Below are 15,278 nucleotides of genomic sequence, written 5' to 3'. Positions count from 1 at the left end.
CTTGACCTTGAGGCTTTTCTAACCAATGATTCATTTATGTATCTTTCTCCTTTTTTGTGTATTAGCACAGTTTGAGTATAGAAAAGCCCACTGATGGCACCACATGTGCTTGTTTTGTCCCAGTGTTCTGTGACAAGCTAACTGGAACTTCACAGAGCTGAAGGGAGAAGGCACTGCAGCTGACGGGGACAGAGGACGCTGAGCCATTGGTTTTACAACCCACCAGTGTTGGTCCCCTTGATCATGAGTGAGGGCTCACACCTTTTCAGACATGAAAGGTCTGGCAGGAGCTTGGTGACAGCTGCATCCTCTGCCCAAATAACAACCGAGTCCTACAGCACTGGCTCTTTAATCTTATTTTTATTAGAATAAGAGACGATATACATAGAACAACATAGCAGATTGTCAGGATGATGCAGCTTGTTTTCCAGTTGAACTTGTCAAGTGTGTTGAGCAAATTTCTTGAAACTTTGATGGGAAACTTAGGTCAAACTGCCCTGGAGAAGAATTGCATTGCTCCAGGTGGCATTTATACACATTTAAAGGAAAACAGGATTTAGGTCTGAGTAAGGACAAATATATTAAACAACTTTCCCATTTCCAGACAGGAAAAAGGCAGATTCTGCATTTCCTTGCCCATATAAAATGTATTTATTTAAGACAATCTGGTTCTATTTTTAAAAGTCAATAATGATTCTGGTCTATGGTCTTTATTCTGGCTATTTAGCTTCCAGTCTGAAGACACACGCAGGCCTGGCTTGCCAGAGAGGTGTGAGGATGTCAGGTGAAACAGCATCCTCCCATTGCTTCATTAGACAGATCACATCAAACTGACAATTGTCGTCATGCAGACTTTAGGAGTAATTTCCCACAAAAGGAATCTAATTATTTGTCTTTCTATCACATTATCCGTCTATTTAGCCTTATTCACACCCCAGTGATAACGAACGAGCTCCTTCTTGGAGGGTCGCATTTTGGCACTTGCGGATTTCTTTGAACTTTTTTTTTTCGCCTGAGCTGTGAACCCATAAACCTCCGGAGATCTGCTTCTATATAAAAACGCTTTGGCCAAAATCACTTTCACACGATCTGCCTGTCATTCACCCTGAATGTCATCCTTGTTGCGCGGCCGTCTGGATTTGTAACATGGATCTGAAGGATGTTACAGCCAAATTACTGTCTGAGTGGAAGTGTCATGAGAGCGCTTTTGGAGAAAATCAGGAGTCACTGCAGTCCTCCTCCTCACCGGAGTCTGCCATGGACTCCATGTGCTCCTCACCAGAGATGTGCTACTCCAGCGACCACCAAGAGATCAAGGATTTCTCTTTTGGCTTCAGGGGGCGCAAAGTGACTCCGGTGGCGCAAAGGCAAAGCAAGACAAAGATGTCCACCAAAAGACGCATGAAGGCCAGCGAGAGGGAGAAGATGCGGATGAGGAGCCTTGCGGAGGCTCTGCACCAGCTCCGTGACTACCTGCCGCCAGACTACAGCAAGAGAGGCCAGCCCCTGACCAAGATACAAACGCTCAAATACACCATTGAATACATCAACAAGCTCTCGGACATACTGAGCCGCGCGTAACGGACGCACAATGGACCGCTTTTACGCACACGGTTTACTCTCATCCGGACTCTGATGACAAACGTAGCAACTTTAAAACTCAATCATGCGGTTTCATTTAATATTTTTCTTTCTGTTTTTCCCCACACTCATGATGTAAATATTGTCTATGAGGCACTTGGTGATATATTTTGTATATGAGGCTGCCTTTGTTGGAATTATGAATTCAGTGTTTGAACTTATAGCTTAGAGTTCTTTTTTTTTAAAGAGTGTGAAATACAACTTTACTAATGAATCTTTCTAATATTCCTATGTTTATCTTACCAGCTAATTTAGATTTGTTGGGACTGTTTTAATCTTTTGTACGTTGTTTCGTGTGTATGCTAGAATATGAAGAAGTTGTGTGATATTTTTGTTTGGTTGTGCCTGAAATCTACAGATTTTTTTTAAAAAAGTAACCAGTTCATCACGCATTTCTCCATTCACTGTATTCTGTGTGTCAGATCCGGGTTACATACAAATACATTTTCAACGTCTGCAATAAATCTGTGTTTGTGTGTTGAACTTGTGGCCCAGTTAATTAATGAACCGTCTTGAGGTTGAAGACAATTGGAAGCACGTCAGTCGAGTCCTCCAATCAGAATGCCAGAATCCTGAGCGCCAGTTGAATGAGGGCGCCAAGCAGCCAATGAGAAACCTGTATTCTTCCCGATGGGCGTGGCCGTCTTGTAATGTTTTTCTCACAAAGAAATCCCAACCTGGGATGTCTGACTAAGCCGCCATTTCAAAGCGTTAAGGAACCTCAGAAGCTGTAGTAAATCTTGTACGTTTCATTTTTATTTTTCTATTACATTTTATTTTTATTAGCAACTAGGAAGAGTATATTACTTTTTAAATCTACCTCGACTGCACCACCAATTGAAGTAAGTCATTCCTCCTGTCCGTTTGAAAAGCACAGAAACGCCCCTTTCTTGAGTCACTAACGTTTAGCTTACAGAAATACATGTCGTTGTGCTTTTTAATGTCATATTTTCACTTAGAAAAGTGGCTGTACAAATGTTAAGAGCTTTGTGGAATATTATATATTACGAAACAGCGGCTTTGGACATCAAATACTGTTGCTATCAGGTGTACTGTGCGACGGTAACTCCAGGAATTAGACGGGGCCCTTCTAAGGCTTTGCGTTATAATTGGGTCAACTGTGGTCAACATTAGCAGCATTAAATGGTATTATCAGAGACTTGAAGTGTATTTGTTGCACTGGCCTTCTCTGCTGCTTGCTGCTAGCTTAATATTTAAGAGCTCACACAGCTCCAGCCGCCTCTCAGGGTTCAGGGTAAAAATCTTTCCATGACGCTCGACGTGCCTTGGGCTCTGTAGGGTTATTTACTTGTAAATACCACAGTGGAAATCTATGCATATGTGACTGTCCTTCATCCCACGGTCACAGTATTTAAAGTTTCACGTTCATAGTCCTATTATCAGGATGTAGTGCATCTTAAGCAGTAGTACAGCCATACAACGCCTTGGTTTTGCTACTTCTTTTCAATAAACTAATATATTTAGACAAGAGCTGCAATCAGGAGTCCGCTGTGTTTGTCTGTATATTGGATTTAAACAGATGCTGAAAAATCCATGCGTGAATCCATAGCGAAAGTCTTCTTTCATTGATATATATGCGCTAGATAATCATCAAAAAACATCTTTCTCTGCACTTCAACATCACCACATACACCTTCCAACAAAAACTGAACAATTTAACGTCAAAACTGTTGATTGATTAATTATTCTTATGATAATTATTATTATTATCAGTTTTAGCTGCATGTATGTTAAGAGAAAGGTTGGAACAAACTGTACTGAAGTCACAAATATGATTAAAGCAGTACCTGCATCAATTAAAGCGTTCGTTTTTAATGGATCAAAAAGATCCTATAGCTTTAAACAGTTTCTTTTACACTTGCATAGACTTTTGTTGCTTACTGAAACAACCATGATGCAACAATAATGTGTGAAACAATAAGCTCATGGTGACCTTGTTGCGCCATCATTATCACCTACAATGTTGTCTTCCTTTAATGTGTTGTTCCTTAAAAGTCTTAACAGATGGGCTGTATTTTAATGCATTCTAAAATAACTTATTTGAGAATATGATTCTCCTATTAAGGCAATATTAAGCCTCTGGGAATTTGGTGTTTTGGGGCAGCTGCTCAAGTCAGAAATGTAATCTCTTCAAATAACTCCCACCGTTTCTTTTCATATCCTTCCCCAGACTCTCAAAAAGGCTTCAGTCCTACTACACACACCAGCATTGACAAACATGCTGCATTTAAAGTACTGGTCTGAGCTCTGGTACTGTTCATTTACCTGCTAACAGGTTTGACTAGCAGTTCTCTGTAAATAACTTGCAGACTTGTGACCTGTTTTAGTATGAGCATGAACCACCAATTACCGAACAATGTTGAAAATGCTGCTTTGAGATTTCAAGTTTTTCTTCTGAGCAACATTTGAACAGTTTTTTTTTTTCAAATTGTAGATAAAACGGATGCAAATTTTAAACAGTTTCCTTAACAGATGGACAGCCACATTAACAATCAATAATCAATTAATCATCGACATAATCATAAATCATAAAACTGCTCACTGACAACAGTGGTGGCTACAAAATTCTGCATTAATTTACTTTTAAAATAGATGTTCAAATTCTTCTTGCTGCATAGCTTGAAAAATGCATTTTATATGTGCAAATAGAAAATATGTTGAATTTGTGTTTCAAATACGAATGTCATATAGATCTCCATACTGGCAGTCGTCTTTGTATAACTGGAACTGAATCATTTCAGATGGATGCAGACACAGAAGAGAAGGTCACAGAAACTTCTAAAACTTCCAAGGATGAATCCGAAAAATCTGTAACTGAACTCAAATCCAGGTCCGTCCTTTTCTCTCTCACTATCTTGTCATGTATTTATGGTCACATAGTACTTAGTAAACATGACATATTAGGTCTTTTTCCTGTTACTTCCCTCTGATGTGTCTTTAAATGAAGCAGTCATGGTAAACACTAGGATGCTGTTTGTATTTTTATAGTAACACTTATCTCACCTTATCTTCTCTGTGTGATTAAAAAATAAAATTTTCATGATGCTCGAACATCAAATATGACAAAATTATGTTTGGCTAAGGCTGACACCTGACCTTAATAAACCCAAATGCAATCTTTTATGCTTATTTCCCCCCAAAATTACACTTTCAGCATTTTTATGGCAAAGTAAGATGTCAAAAAATCACATTCTGAGCATGATTAAGGTTTAATTGTCTTTGTAAGGGTAGCAATTTGTGATTCCTGAGTTTTGGATTTGGATAGTTTTTGAACTGGAGGTATTAGAGACTTAAATAATAACACCACAGCTTTGGGTTCAGCAGTGCTGTGTATTATAGCTTTACATGATTGATCTTGGACTAGTGGTGGTTTTCATGTTGTCTTTTTTCCTCAGGGGTCGTGGTTTCAGAGGCCGTGGTCGAGGAGGGCGTATGAACCGAGGTGGTATGCGTGGTGGACGGGGCATGATGAAAAGCTTTGGTCCACCAGGACGTGGGAGGGGTCGAATGAAGGACCCAGCCATGAATGGCTTTGGGCCAATGAGGTACTGATGTTTCAAATATGCACAGTTTCATATATGTATGCATTGTGGCCCCCAGAACCCTGAGCAGTATCTGGGTCCTACACCTCTATGAAAACAGCACAACCATGGCTAGAAGTAGAGACAACTCAGAATCTCTTTTGTGTAACGTGATACAGGTTATAAGTCATACAAAAAGAAATGAAAAAACAAAAGTTCAGGGTTTCTTTGTTGATTTTTATTGATAATTTACTTTCCGTAAGTGGAATTGTCATGAAAAAGTTGTATAATAAAACATTTTCCAAGTGGTCACAGTTTTCACCAGTACTTGAAAGAATGGGGGCCCTACATACCATAGATATTTTTCTACTTGCATTTTTTATTTGATTACAAAACTATCCTACCTGGTCGGTATGAACACACCTGCAGTTCAGCCGAAAAGCTCCTGATTTTTTGTCACAATTTTTTGTCTATTATAAGATGTGGTTACTGCAAGCACCATATTTTTGGCAAATTTTTATAAGAGATGTAGAATAAACTCATTTTGGTTATGCATTCTCATTTTTAGCTTAGATTTAGGGTTTTACCAACAAAACTCAAAGTCACACTTGAGGAGTAGAAGGACATTCAGAAAGTTGAACATCTGATGAGTCTTTATGTTCTTTCAGTTTCTCACTATGGTGTAATTTAGGCAATTCTGCACTTTTTAGCGCCTAAATTAAAGGGCTGCCATTGATGTGTATGTTTAAGGTTAATTAAAATACATAACTCGTATCCATTAATTGGATTAGTTTGGATAAATTACTTCCCTTCCTTTGCAGAGGAATGGGGAGGATGCGACCTTACCCAGACCTTAGAGGTCACCGAGGTAGGGGTGGACCAATGGGCATGGGCCCTCCCCCTCCTCCCCCACCTCCTCACATGCACCTCAGAGGGCCCTTCCCTCCCATGCCCAGGTAACCTCCTCACACAAGACTCAAAACATGCACAAACACCCAGATGGCAGATACATGAAGATGATTGTCTAACGTCTTAAAGGGTTTTGTCCTCATAATTCTGTCTTTCTGTAGGGACACAAACCATGCATTTTCTAGCCAACCCTTTAAGTGTGGTGACCCAGCTGATCTTACATTTTGCATCAACAGTAGATCACGTCAGTCAACACAATGGGTTTTCTGTTACTGAAAATGTACCTAAAAATGTATATCAATGTTTTACTTGTCGTTGATTACAGGCATGGACCCCCTCCACCCCCTCCTCCAGGTCACCCTGGTTTCAGAGGGCGTCCACCACACCCTCGAGGCCGTGGCATGCCACCCCCTGGACCTCCACGTCACTTCCACCCCCGTGGCCCAAGAGGGTAAGAGGTGTTTCAGTATTAATATCACGCTTAAGCTTTAAAAGTCACAATTCTCTGCATTTTGCTTGCACGCTTGTAAGATTCCTGAATGAATTCACATACACCTTGTAAGCTGCTTTCCACCAGTTGTATTTCTGAGCTTCTGTGATGCAGCAACTGAGCAAAAGCTCTGAGGGTTGTGACACAAATGCAGTCCTGCATTTCCTTTCTGTTAAGTCTCCTTATAGCTTAATTTTCTTTATCTGAACCTGCACTTTATAGCCACACATATTTCTTAGTTATTTATCAAATAGAAAAACAGTGCTGCATTTTGCCTTAATAGTTTGTCTTACTACAGAAAATGTTAAGTCAGAGATTGTAAAGTCAGTTACTAAATAAAAACGTACTTACTGCTCAACTTCTTGTAGCTAGATTCCTAAATAGTGCATGGATGATTCAATTGCAAAACACATTACGCTGTATTTTGCCTTTCAAAGGTACACATTTAATTGAGAGGGGATCACCCCCCACTGGAGTGGTTCAGATGGCTGCTCTTATCAGAGTGTGCCCCCTATTGGCCAAAGCCAAGAATCCAATGTGTGATTTTATCCTTTTACACAGCTACCACAATGGACCGGTCTCTCCTCCGCCTCACCCCCCACCTGGCAGAGGCCAGAGGTGGCCAGGCCCCCCTGGTGGCCGACGCTTTTAACACAGCCTGCCCTAAAAATTATAACTGAGCACTTGTTAACGTAGAAGGGGCCTAAAGTGGTGCAGTGAATGAAATGCCCCTGACTTATGTGTTACACAAAGTATCTTTTGAGTATCGTTGAAATACTGGCCAAATGTTTGGTTATTGGTACTGTCTACTGGCAAAGAAATGTTGTGATAATGACTAATGACAACTGAGGATGCATAAAATGACTCACAACTTAACAATGTAATGGCATTCTCACTTAATGTTTCCAGTAAATACTGTTGGTACTGTAGCGACGATCTGACATTGTTAAGAAACAACTGTTAAAACAAGGTTAAAATCACTGTTCTCAAAGGGAGGAAAATCCATGTTTAAGTTTATTAAATGTTCTGTGGTTCTTGTTACAGTCACCCTGTGAGCCTTAAGACTTTTTCCTGATTCTGAATAAAGATTTAAAAAATGGGTGACACTGTATGTTTGAAGGTGGGGGAAGAGGAGAAAAAAATAATGAAAAGGTGCGCAACAGCCCTCAAGCACCACTGTTGACTAGTTTAGTTCACCTTGGACCTCTCTAACCTTTCCTACTGTTACATGGAGATACTTATGTATGATAACCTCACCTGACAGTGCAGCAAATATTGTTTAACACTTCCACAGTTTGTCAAGTGATTTGACAACATCACACTTGTCAAGTATTCATGAGTATTTAATTTTATACGATATATCTTTAATGTGCAGCTATTTTACGTTGAGTATTGCTGTTTGGAACATTCATGTTTGTCTCCAGCAATCTATTGTGTAATGACAAAAAGGCATTTTAAATGAATAGTATGTCAAAATATATATCTATTTATATTACATATATATCTATATAGTAGTTATTATTAATGAAAGCAAATTCCATTCTTATTTGCTTCAGTTAAGATAAGAAATTACTCCTTACTGTGTTTAGTTTCTTTGTTACTTCTCTATTCACTGTAATTAACATAACTTTTGTGAACCTGTGAATGTGTTTTATGAGAACCGTCAAGACATATGCGATAGTCATGAAAGAAAAAAAATAAAACTAAAAATAAACTCAACTTCTTCTTTTTTGTTTATTTACAAACAAGTCTGAGAGTTGTCATTACAGTTTACAACATATCTGTAATCTCTGAAACAGAATGAAATATTTTTGTGGTATTTAACATTTCCAAGTAAAGAGTCGTGTAGTTAATACTCATAAGGAATTCTTTTGCTGTCTGGTGAACCAAAAGCCTATATGTAACTATTTTTCACTGGATCTCACTGAATTCATTGCTGAGGGCTGAAATTAACTGCAATCCAGGAAAAAAAATGTTTGGGAAAGTAATATATTAACTGTATTCATTGTAACACAACTTCAAAAATGTTTTTTAAGAAGTCTGCTTCCATGTAAATTTGACTGGAGGACTCAGAACCGCTCCACTTCAAGGCATTGAAATGCTCGTGACTGAACGTCATGTCACAGTTCAAAATCAGTGGTAGCATGTCTAAAAGGAGGACATCATCTGAAAAGAATAAACACTCTGATATGACCAAGGACTGTCATATTTTCTTGCTATTCTAATATCACCAGCACTTTCAATCTGACTTCAAAGGGACCAGAGGTTTCAGAGAATCTCACTAATGTGCATTTTAATTTTATTTTTTTTTACCAGTTTTGTTATATAATTCTTTCTATTTTAATATTCTTATGTACCTTCTCCTATTCTCTGTATATTATTTTTTTTAAAAAAAGATAATTTCTTGCCATGCATGTAGTTGCATATGAAGTTGCAGTACCTTGTAGCAGAGAGAAATAATTGATTGAATTGATTTAATGGCACCATGTGATGGGAAGTGAAATAAATTGGACTAAACTAAATAATTTAGCTCTTTTAAGTTCTGCTGTCTGTGTGAATGCTTGTAGCTGCTTTTCCATGCTGTGATAATTGCTGAATTTGTAAAGATAAAACAAAAAGGCCTGCTGTTAAAGCAAAAGAGCAGTTACATGAAGAAGCAGCGCTTATTATTTATACTGTATGCAGGCTCAGACAAACAAGGATTTGGCTTTATTTCTAGATGAAATAACGTCATAGCTTGGACCACACAGACGCTACAAAATAGTCAAACACTGCCACAGACCCAAGAGGTGATGAGTACATATCCACAGACAGCTGTTGCACTTTCCCCTCCTGTCTTTCTCCATCTCTTCAGCGCTGTCTGTACATTTTGCTGCCTCTTCAGCCTCTGCAGCCCCTGCTTGTTGCTCCCTTTGGTTGATTGTAACAGACTGACTGTTGTTGTCTCCTGAAGGGGGGCACACAGTACAGTTAACCTCCCGGGCCCCAGGAAGCCAGGCCCTCCCTCACATCTCTCCCCTCCTTCACCAGCGGCGTGACACCCGAGGTTCGGCACTTCACTTGCAAAGGTGAGCCTCTTGTGTGTTAATCCTTAACCCCCTGCCTCTCTGACACCAGGAGATTCTGTCTTTCAGGACAGATGTCGAAACAGCTGTAGGTGTGCCAGGACTGTCGGGACACAGACGATTATGGGTGAATTGGTACATCTGTACTGGGTTTTTGAATCTTATATTATCAGAGGACTTCTGCTCAAACATCTCTGATTCACTTGAAACTTTTCTACCATAAACTATAGATAATTAAAATTGTGTATGTGAAAATTTAAACTAATATATCAACTACATTCTGCAATTTTTTTGTTATTGCCCTTCCACTCACTTTCAGTGCAGTTTTTTTTACACATTGAAATTTAAGGTTAACTTTGGCTGTCAGAATCTTAACTACAGAATGATTTTATTTTGGTTACAATTTACACTACAAAAATTGAATTGTGTGCATTCAGCTGACAAAGAATTATTATACATGCTGGTAGTAAAAACATTTTCTCACAAAAAAGAAAAAATTTACTAAGCTCTGTAACCGAAAAAGGAATCGGCTGAAGCCGAGGCTTATTTTTGCTTATCCTGTACAATCCATAAAATAACCCAGAATATCAGTAGTACAATGAATAAAAGAAATAAAAAACAAACAAAAAACAGAACAAGATTTGCTCTAAATTATTCTTCTTCTTCATTTCACGTCAGTCGTTTTACATTGTAATCCGTAATTATTTTACCTTTCAATGTTTTTTTTTTTTAAACTCAACAGAGATCTACAAAATTTCAAATCATCACTAAGTCCATTCCATAATATAACTCCCAAATATGAAACACATCTGTATTTAACATTAGTTCTCACATGACCTCTTCAAAGACACTCAACCCTCTTAAATTATATATATTTTTCTCTTAATTTAAAAAAAAAAAATGAATATAGGTGGGAAGACTTATTCTTCACTCGAAATAGTATTTCTAATTTTTTTAAGTAGAAGACAAAAGCCTGATTTTTTTTTCATGTTATTGATTCCAGATAAGCAATACTGGACAAGTAGATTTAATCTCTGAATTATGGGTGAGTTGAAATCTGGGGAAAAAAAATTAAATCATAAATTCTTTGAGCATAACAAAATTGATAATGCAGAAGTTGGCTAGGGATATTTTCTGAACCATATGTAGCTGCATCTCACAATATTACAAAACAAAACAGAAATTCAAAAAGGTATTTTTCATTGACATTTTTAGAACTGATCGAGCTGGTGTGACAAGTTGTACTTCAAAAACAAAAGTACTGGTAGATAATCTAATCCAAGTAGAACAGAGTTGTAGAGTTTGAAAATTGCTTTCCAAATGTAACTAAGAAAATAAATTCCTTTTTTTCATTTAAGTTTTTATTAATCTTAAACAATCAAAAACAAACGGCATTAAAAAGAATATTTTAAAAAAACAACGAAACTGACATATTGCTTAAAATGATACGGATAAGATACGTGGTGACCATGAGTCTTTTTTTTTTTTTTTAAAAACAAACAAAAAAAAGGGGCAGCAGTCACATATCAGTTTTACTTCTCATGAATATCATAGATTTTATACAGATGTTATGCATCACTAATGCGAGCTAGAAAAACCTGCCACATTTGGCTAATTTTACTTAGGACATTGTTTACCCTAGCAATCATATTCTCTAAACAACTGTCTGTCATAAGCTAAAGCCATTCTGCAAATTCTGGCTTACATGGGCTCTTCCAATTATGTAAAATGATTCTGGCCCCTACCATACAGCCTGTTAAAATCAGTCTAACCTCTGACTTATAAAGGCTTGATGGTATAAGAGACTTATCCTCATAATAGACATAGCTGTGTTGATTTTGGTAGAGATAATTTAAGCCACTCTTCCAATTTTTTCAGTAGCATCTTCCAGAAAGGAAGTACCCTTGAACAGTCCCATATAGCATGAAAAAATGTACCCTCTGCTTTATTACATTTCCAACACTTTCTGTCCTGGATTAATCCCATTTTAAACAATTTCAGGGGTGTAAAATAATATCGATGTACAATTTTATAGTGGATAAATTTACTTCTTCAATGTCTGATTTTCACCGGTTAATTTTCATAGAATTTTTATTTATTATTACTTTTGTCAAATTCAAATTATTTCTGTGACCATTGTGGGTTTTTCTTTCATTAACCGAGAGGTACCAACAATTTTGTCCACGTGTGTAGCCGCAAATATCTTTAAAATATTTATATTTTTTGCTGATTTAAATGTAGTAAATTAATTGGCCTGTTTTTTTTTTTTTTTTTTACAGTCAAGATGAAAAATAACTTATTATTTCATTATTATTTATAATAGTGTCAATGTATTGTTTATTATTCATATATGTTATTATTTATATAATTATTTTTCATTTTTTGTCCTTTTAAAAATATCATATATAGCAGATATATGCAAAATTATTGCACTTTTTGTTTGCTGATTTAAAAACATTAAATTACTGTAATTTTATGGTCAAACGTGAAAGGATGAATTCATGAAATGAAAATTTTTGATGTGGACGCTATTTAAATTAACGACAGAAATATAAAAGGAAAACACACTATTTTATATATATATAAAATAGTGTTTTTTCCTTTTAGACATTAGAAACTGACTTTCTGCTCAACATGTCTCTTCAACCTATTAATCCTGCTTCATCGTCCACCTGTGCTCTCTGTGTTTAAATTAATGATTCACAGTATTGGTTTTTTGCCAATATGCAGATACTTCCAACTTATTTTGCCCGATTGCTGATATATGCACATATTTTTTCGATCTAATTGCACAGAAGATCATGTCTTTCCAGTAGAGGAATCAACATTTTATTATGCCTCCTCTTGTCAGGATGGATCACTGGCAGCTGCAGACTTAAAGTACAATACTTCTCACTGCTACAAGTATCTTGCGTCCCTTGTAGTCCACCACACATTTGAAATCACTTCTTGCCATGTTTCCTCATTAATCTCGTTACCAAGGTCTTTTTGCCATAACAATCTCAGACTTTGACACAATGTTAACACAAATTCTTAATATAGGTGTTCGTCTTTTTCAGGCACTTTGGACATCACGCATTCAGTGCATTACACTACTACTTATTGTAAGAGATGCTCAAAGGTAAACTATTCAGCAGTTACTATAAATGTAAACTCACATTATAACAGTTTTGTCTTCAAATCCAAGTTTTTTACTCAGTGTAACACCAAGAGAATCCATTTTGATCCTATCAAAGTTTCCACAATGGTTATATGAATAACTTCACCATCAAAGTCTTGCTCACATAAGTACATCAGATTACCATTAAATATGTCAGTGCATAAAGAGGTGTGCTCGAACATGGGACTTTTCATGATGCCTTATACTGCAGATTATTATTCTATGGCAGGATGACAAATACTAGTGAAAATCTTGTGTGTTTATCTTTAATAGTTCCTGAGATATTGTTAGTCCAACTGTTTTAAATTCAAGCAGTGAAAAAAATGAGCTGAAGTGGGTCAAAACAAAGATTCACACGTCTTTATGAATATCCGTATTTTATGCTATAACATTTTCAGGTACAGCAGAGATGTTCCAGCAGAAACTGTTCTAAAAATGGAATGATCTGGGTTGGAATAAGCCACAATGAAACCTCGTACGTTGTTTGTTTGTTTGCTAATTGAAAGAGTGAAAGACAAAAGTCTATTAATAGCTTGAAAAGGACATATTGGACATCCCATGAAGGTGCATTATTTTCAGGGCGCTGCTTTTGTGCATGTTGGTTCAGTGGCTCACTGTCACATTTGAATTAAACAGAGACATCAGAAGCAGACTTATTAATGACACCTCTGCTGATATGCAAGTTACAATGTCTGCTGTGAAAAAGGCCTGCTGCAGAGCCGATCATAGAGTGGCCAGCTTTTACCAACTTAATTTCCACCTTCAATCATAAACTTCATCATTATTACTGTCACACTAGTTTTCTAACTACTGATTAAAGCGCGAATGTTCCTGATAGAGTCTCATTGAAAATAGCAAATCTAATGTTGGTTGCTCTAATAGATGGGATCAAGCCACTGACACCTCTGACAGGAAAAATAGTCAATGGCTTTATTTTAGAAACTGTATGAACTTCATCTTAGACAATACTCATCTATAAATATCAAATGAACTTAAATATAAGTATGTGTGGATACGCTGTGTATCATCTTTACAATTTAGGTTTGCAGATCTCATATTTATGTAAGCATGGAGCACAAAAGGAAGTCTGTGCATTATGGTGAAGTGATCATAGCAAATAATCATGGGCAGTTGGATTAGTAATAGGTATGGTGTTTATAGGAGAAATCTGAACAAGTGTATAAGCAAAGGGATCACTGCAATGGTATAAAATCTACTCTAATAATGTGATGATAAAAATGTTTGCAGTCACTCTGCAACGTCTGCACTGCTTCCTCTGTAAAGGTGAGGCACTGAATGACTTATAATATGTGTGACAACGACGTTTAATGGAGTAAGAGCCTGGGAAAGTCCTCGGCAGTGCTTAAATAGAGCAGTGAAGAAAAGTATCTGATAATACAAACGCACTCTGACCAGGAAATCCCCCTGAAAATGATCGTAAGTATAAAGCATCAGTTGTCCAGAATGTGTGCTGCTTTGTTTTCAAACTTTGAGACTTTTTGTCTTAAATTTTGTAATGTTTTGTTGTTGTTTTTTTGTATATCAGTTATTTAATAAAGACACAAATTCAGTGTTCTGTGCTGGTCATGTGTCCGACAATGCAGTCCAATATCATAACATTGTAACGCGTTGAAAACAAACACACTTTGATTATCAATGAGCTCTACAGCAGAATTCCAGAATCTTTTTTGTGTTTTTCAATTATCTCAACAAACTGTTCATCCGATTCATTTCAAACTCGATGTGTGAATCTCTGGGACTTCGAGGAAGTACGGTGTTGAATTATTTTTTTTTTTTTTATTTTAATGTGGAACAACTTGATTTGGCTTTTTTATTTGACAAGAATATAAAGAAAAGAACTTTCCATTCAGCCAAAGATGCATCTACTAAACAGTGGTTTGAATGGGGTAAATACTTATGCAATCACTAATGTGACCTTTTTATATTGTGTATCTGTTGACATTATTTTGTTAAAATCTGTCTTCACTTTGACACGAAAGAGTCATTTTTTGTAAAAGCTTGATTCAGTGCAAATATTTGGAATAAATGTCTTGTAAGATAAGATAAAATTAGCCTTTATCAGTCCCACAATGGGGACATTTGCATTGTTCCAGCAGCAAAGATAGTGGAAACATTTTGGAAAAGTAGTACAAAAATAATAAAATAACCAAAATAATACAAGATATACATAAGTACTAATTACAGAAATTACATTTTTGCACATGCCAGCGGCATTGCACAGATTCTTTCATAAATGGAAATGTTGACATAAGTATTAATATTGAACAAATTATATTGCACAGATTTTATTTAAGTAGAAAAATACCAATGTAGCATATGTCCTCCCAGTATTTGTATACAGAATAATATTGCACAGGGTATTTTAAAAGTCCAGAATATTCATCATGTTTTACAGAATAAAACACTCCAAAACAAGTCCAACATTATGAAAAGTAAAAAGTCAGATTATC

General features: G+C 36.6%; 2 protein-coding genes across 6 annotated transcripts; both read left to right on the top strand.

The window, feature by feature from the left end:
• Positions 1 to 96: 96 nt before the first annotated feature.
• Positions 97 to 2,111, top strand: msgn1 (mesogenin 1). The gene has a single exon (XM_023290578.3). It carries the CDS (start codon positions 1,147 to 1,149, stop codon positions 1,579 to 1,581), a length of 435 nt encoding a protein of 144 aa, XP_023146346.1. The 5' UTR covers positions 97 to 1,146; the 3' UTR covers positions 1,582 to 2,111.
• A 195-nt stretch (positions 2,112 to 2,306) lies between these two features.
• On the top strand, positions 2,307 to 14,378 carry si:ch211-51e12.7 (uncharacterized protein LOC336335 homolog). Of its 5 annotated transcripts, none has more exons than XM_035957393.2 (7): positions 2,307 to 2,483; positions 4,404 to 4,492; positions 5,058 to 5,207; positions 6,005 to 6,139; positions 6,418 to 6,543; positions 9,536 to 9,628; positions 9,717 to 14,378. In XM_035957393.2, exons 2-6 carry the CDS (start codon positions 4,404 to 4,406, stop codon positions 9,618 to 9,620), a joined length of 585 nt encoding a protein of 194 aa, XP_035813286.1. In that variant the 5' UTR covers positions 2,307 to 2,483; the 3' UTR covers positions 9,621 to 9,628; positions 9,717 to 14,378. The 5 variants fall into 5 exon arrangements, with proteins under 5 accessions (XP_035813286.1, XP_023146343.1, XP_023146342.1 ...); XM_023290575.3 differs by having other exon boundaries at positions 9,536 to 9,650; XM_023290574.3 differs by having other exon boundaries at positions 9,536 to 14,378.
• Positions 14,379 to 15,278: the final 900 nt, after the last annotated feature.

Source organism: Amphiprion ocellaris, chromosome 12 (assembly GCF_022539595.1).
Source record: "Amphiprion ocellaris isolate individual 3 ecotype Okinawa chromosome 12, ASM2253959v1, whole genome shotgun sequence".
NCBI lineage: Eukaryota > Metazoa > Chordata > Actinopteri > Pomacentridae > Amphiprion > Amphiprion ocellaris.
This window is presented reverse-complemented; position numbering and strand designations above follow the sequence as displayed.

What these genes read in the sequence shown, in the direction of transcription:
- msgn1 (XM_023290578.3), top strand. Translation starts at nt 1,147, where the DNA reads ATGGATCTGAAGGATGTTACAGCCAAATTACTGTCTGAGTGGAAGTGT.
- si:ch211-51e12.7 (XM_023290571.3), top strand. Translation starts at nt 4,404, where the DNA reads ATGGATGCAGACACAGAAGAGAAGGTCACAGAAACTTCTAAAACTTCC. An exon ending in GTAACTGAACTCAAATCCAG is followed by an intron (nt 4,493 to 5,057) that starts GTCCGTCCTTTT and finishes TTTTTTCCTCAG; the next exon opens with GGGTCGTGGTTTCAGAGGCC. An exon ending in CCCTTCCCTCCCATGCCCAG is followed by an intron (nt 6,140 to 6,417) that starts GTAACCTCCTCA and finishes CGTTGATTACAG; the next exon opens with GCATGGACCCCCTCCACCCC.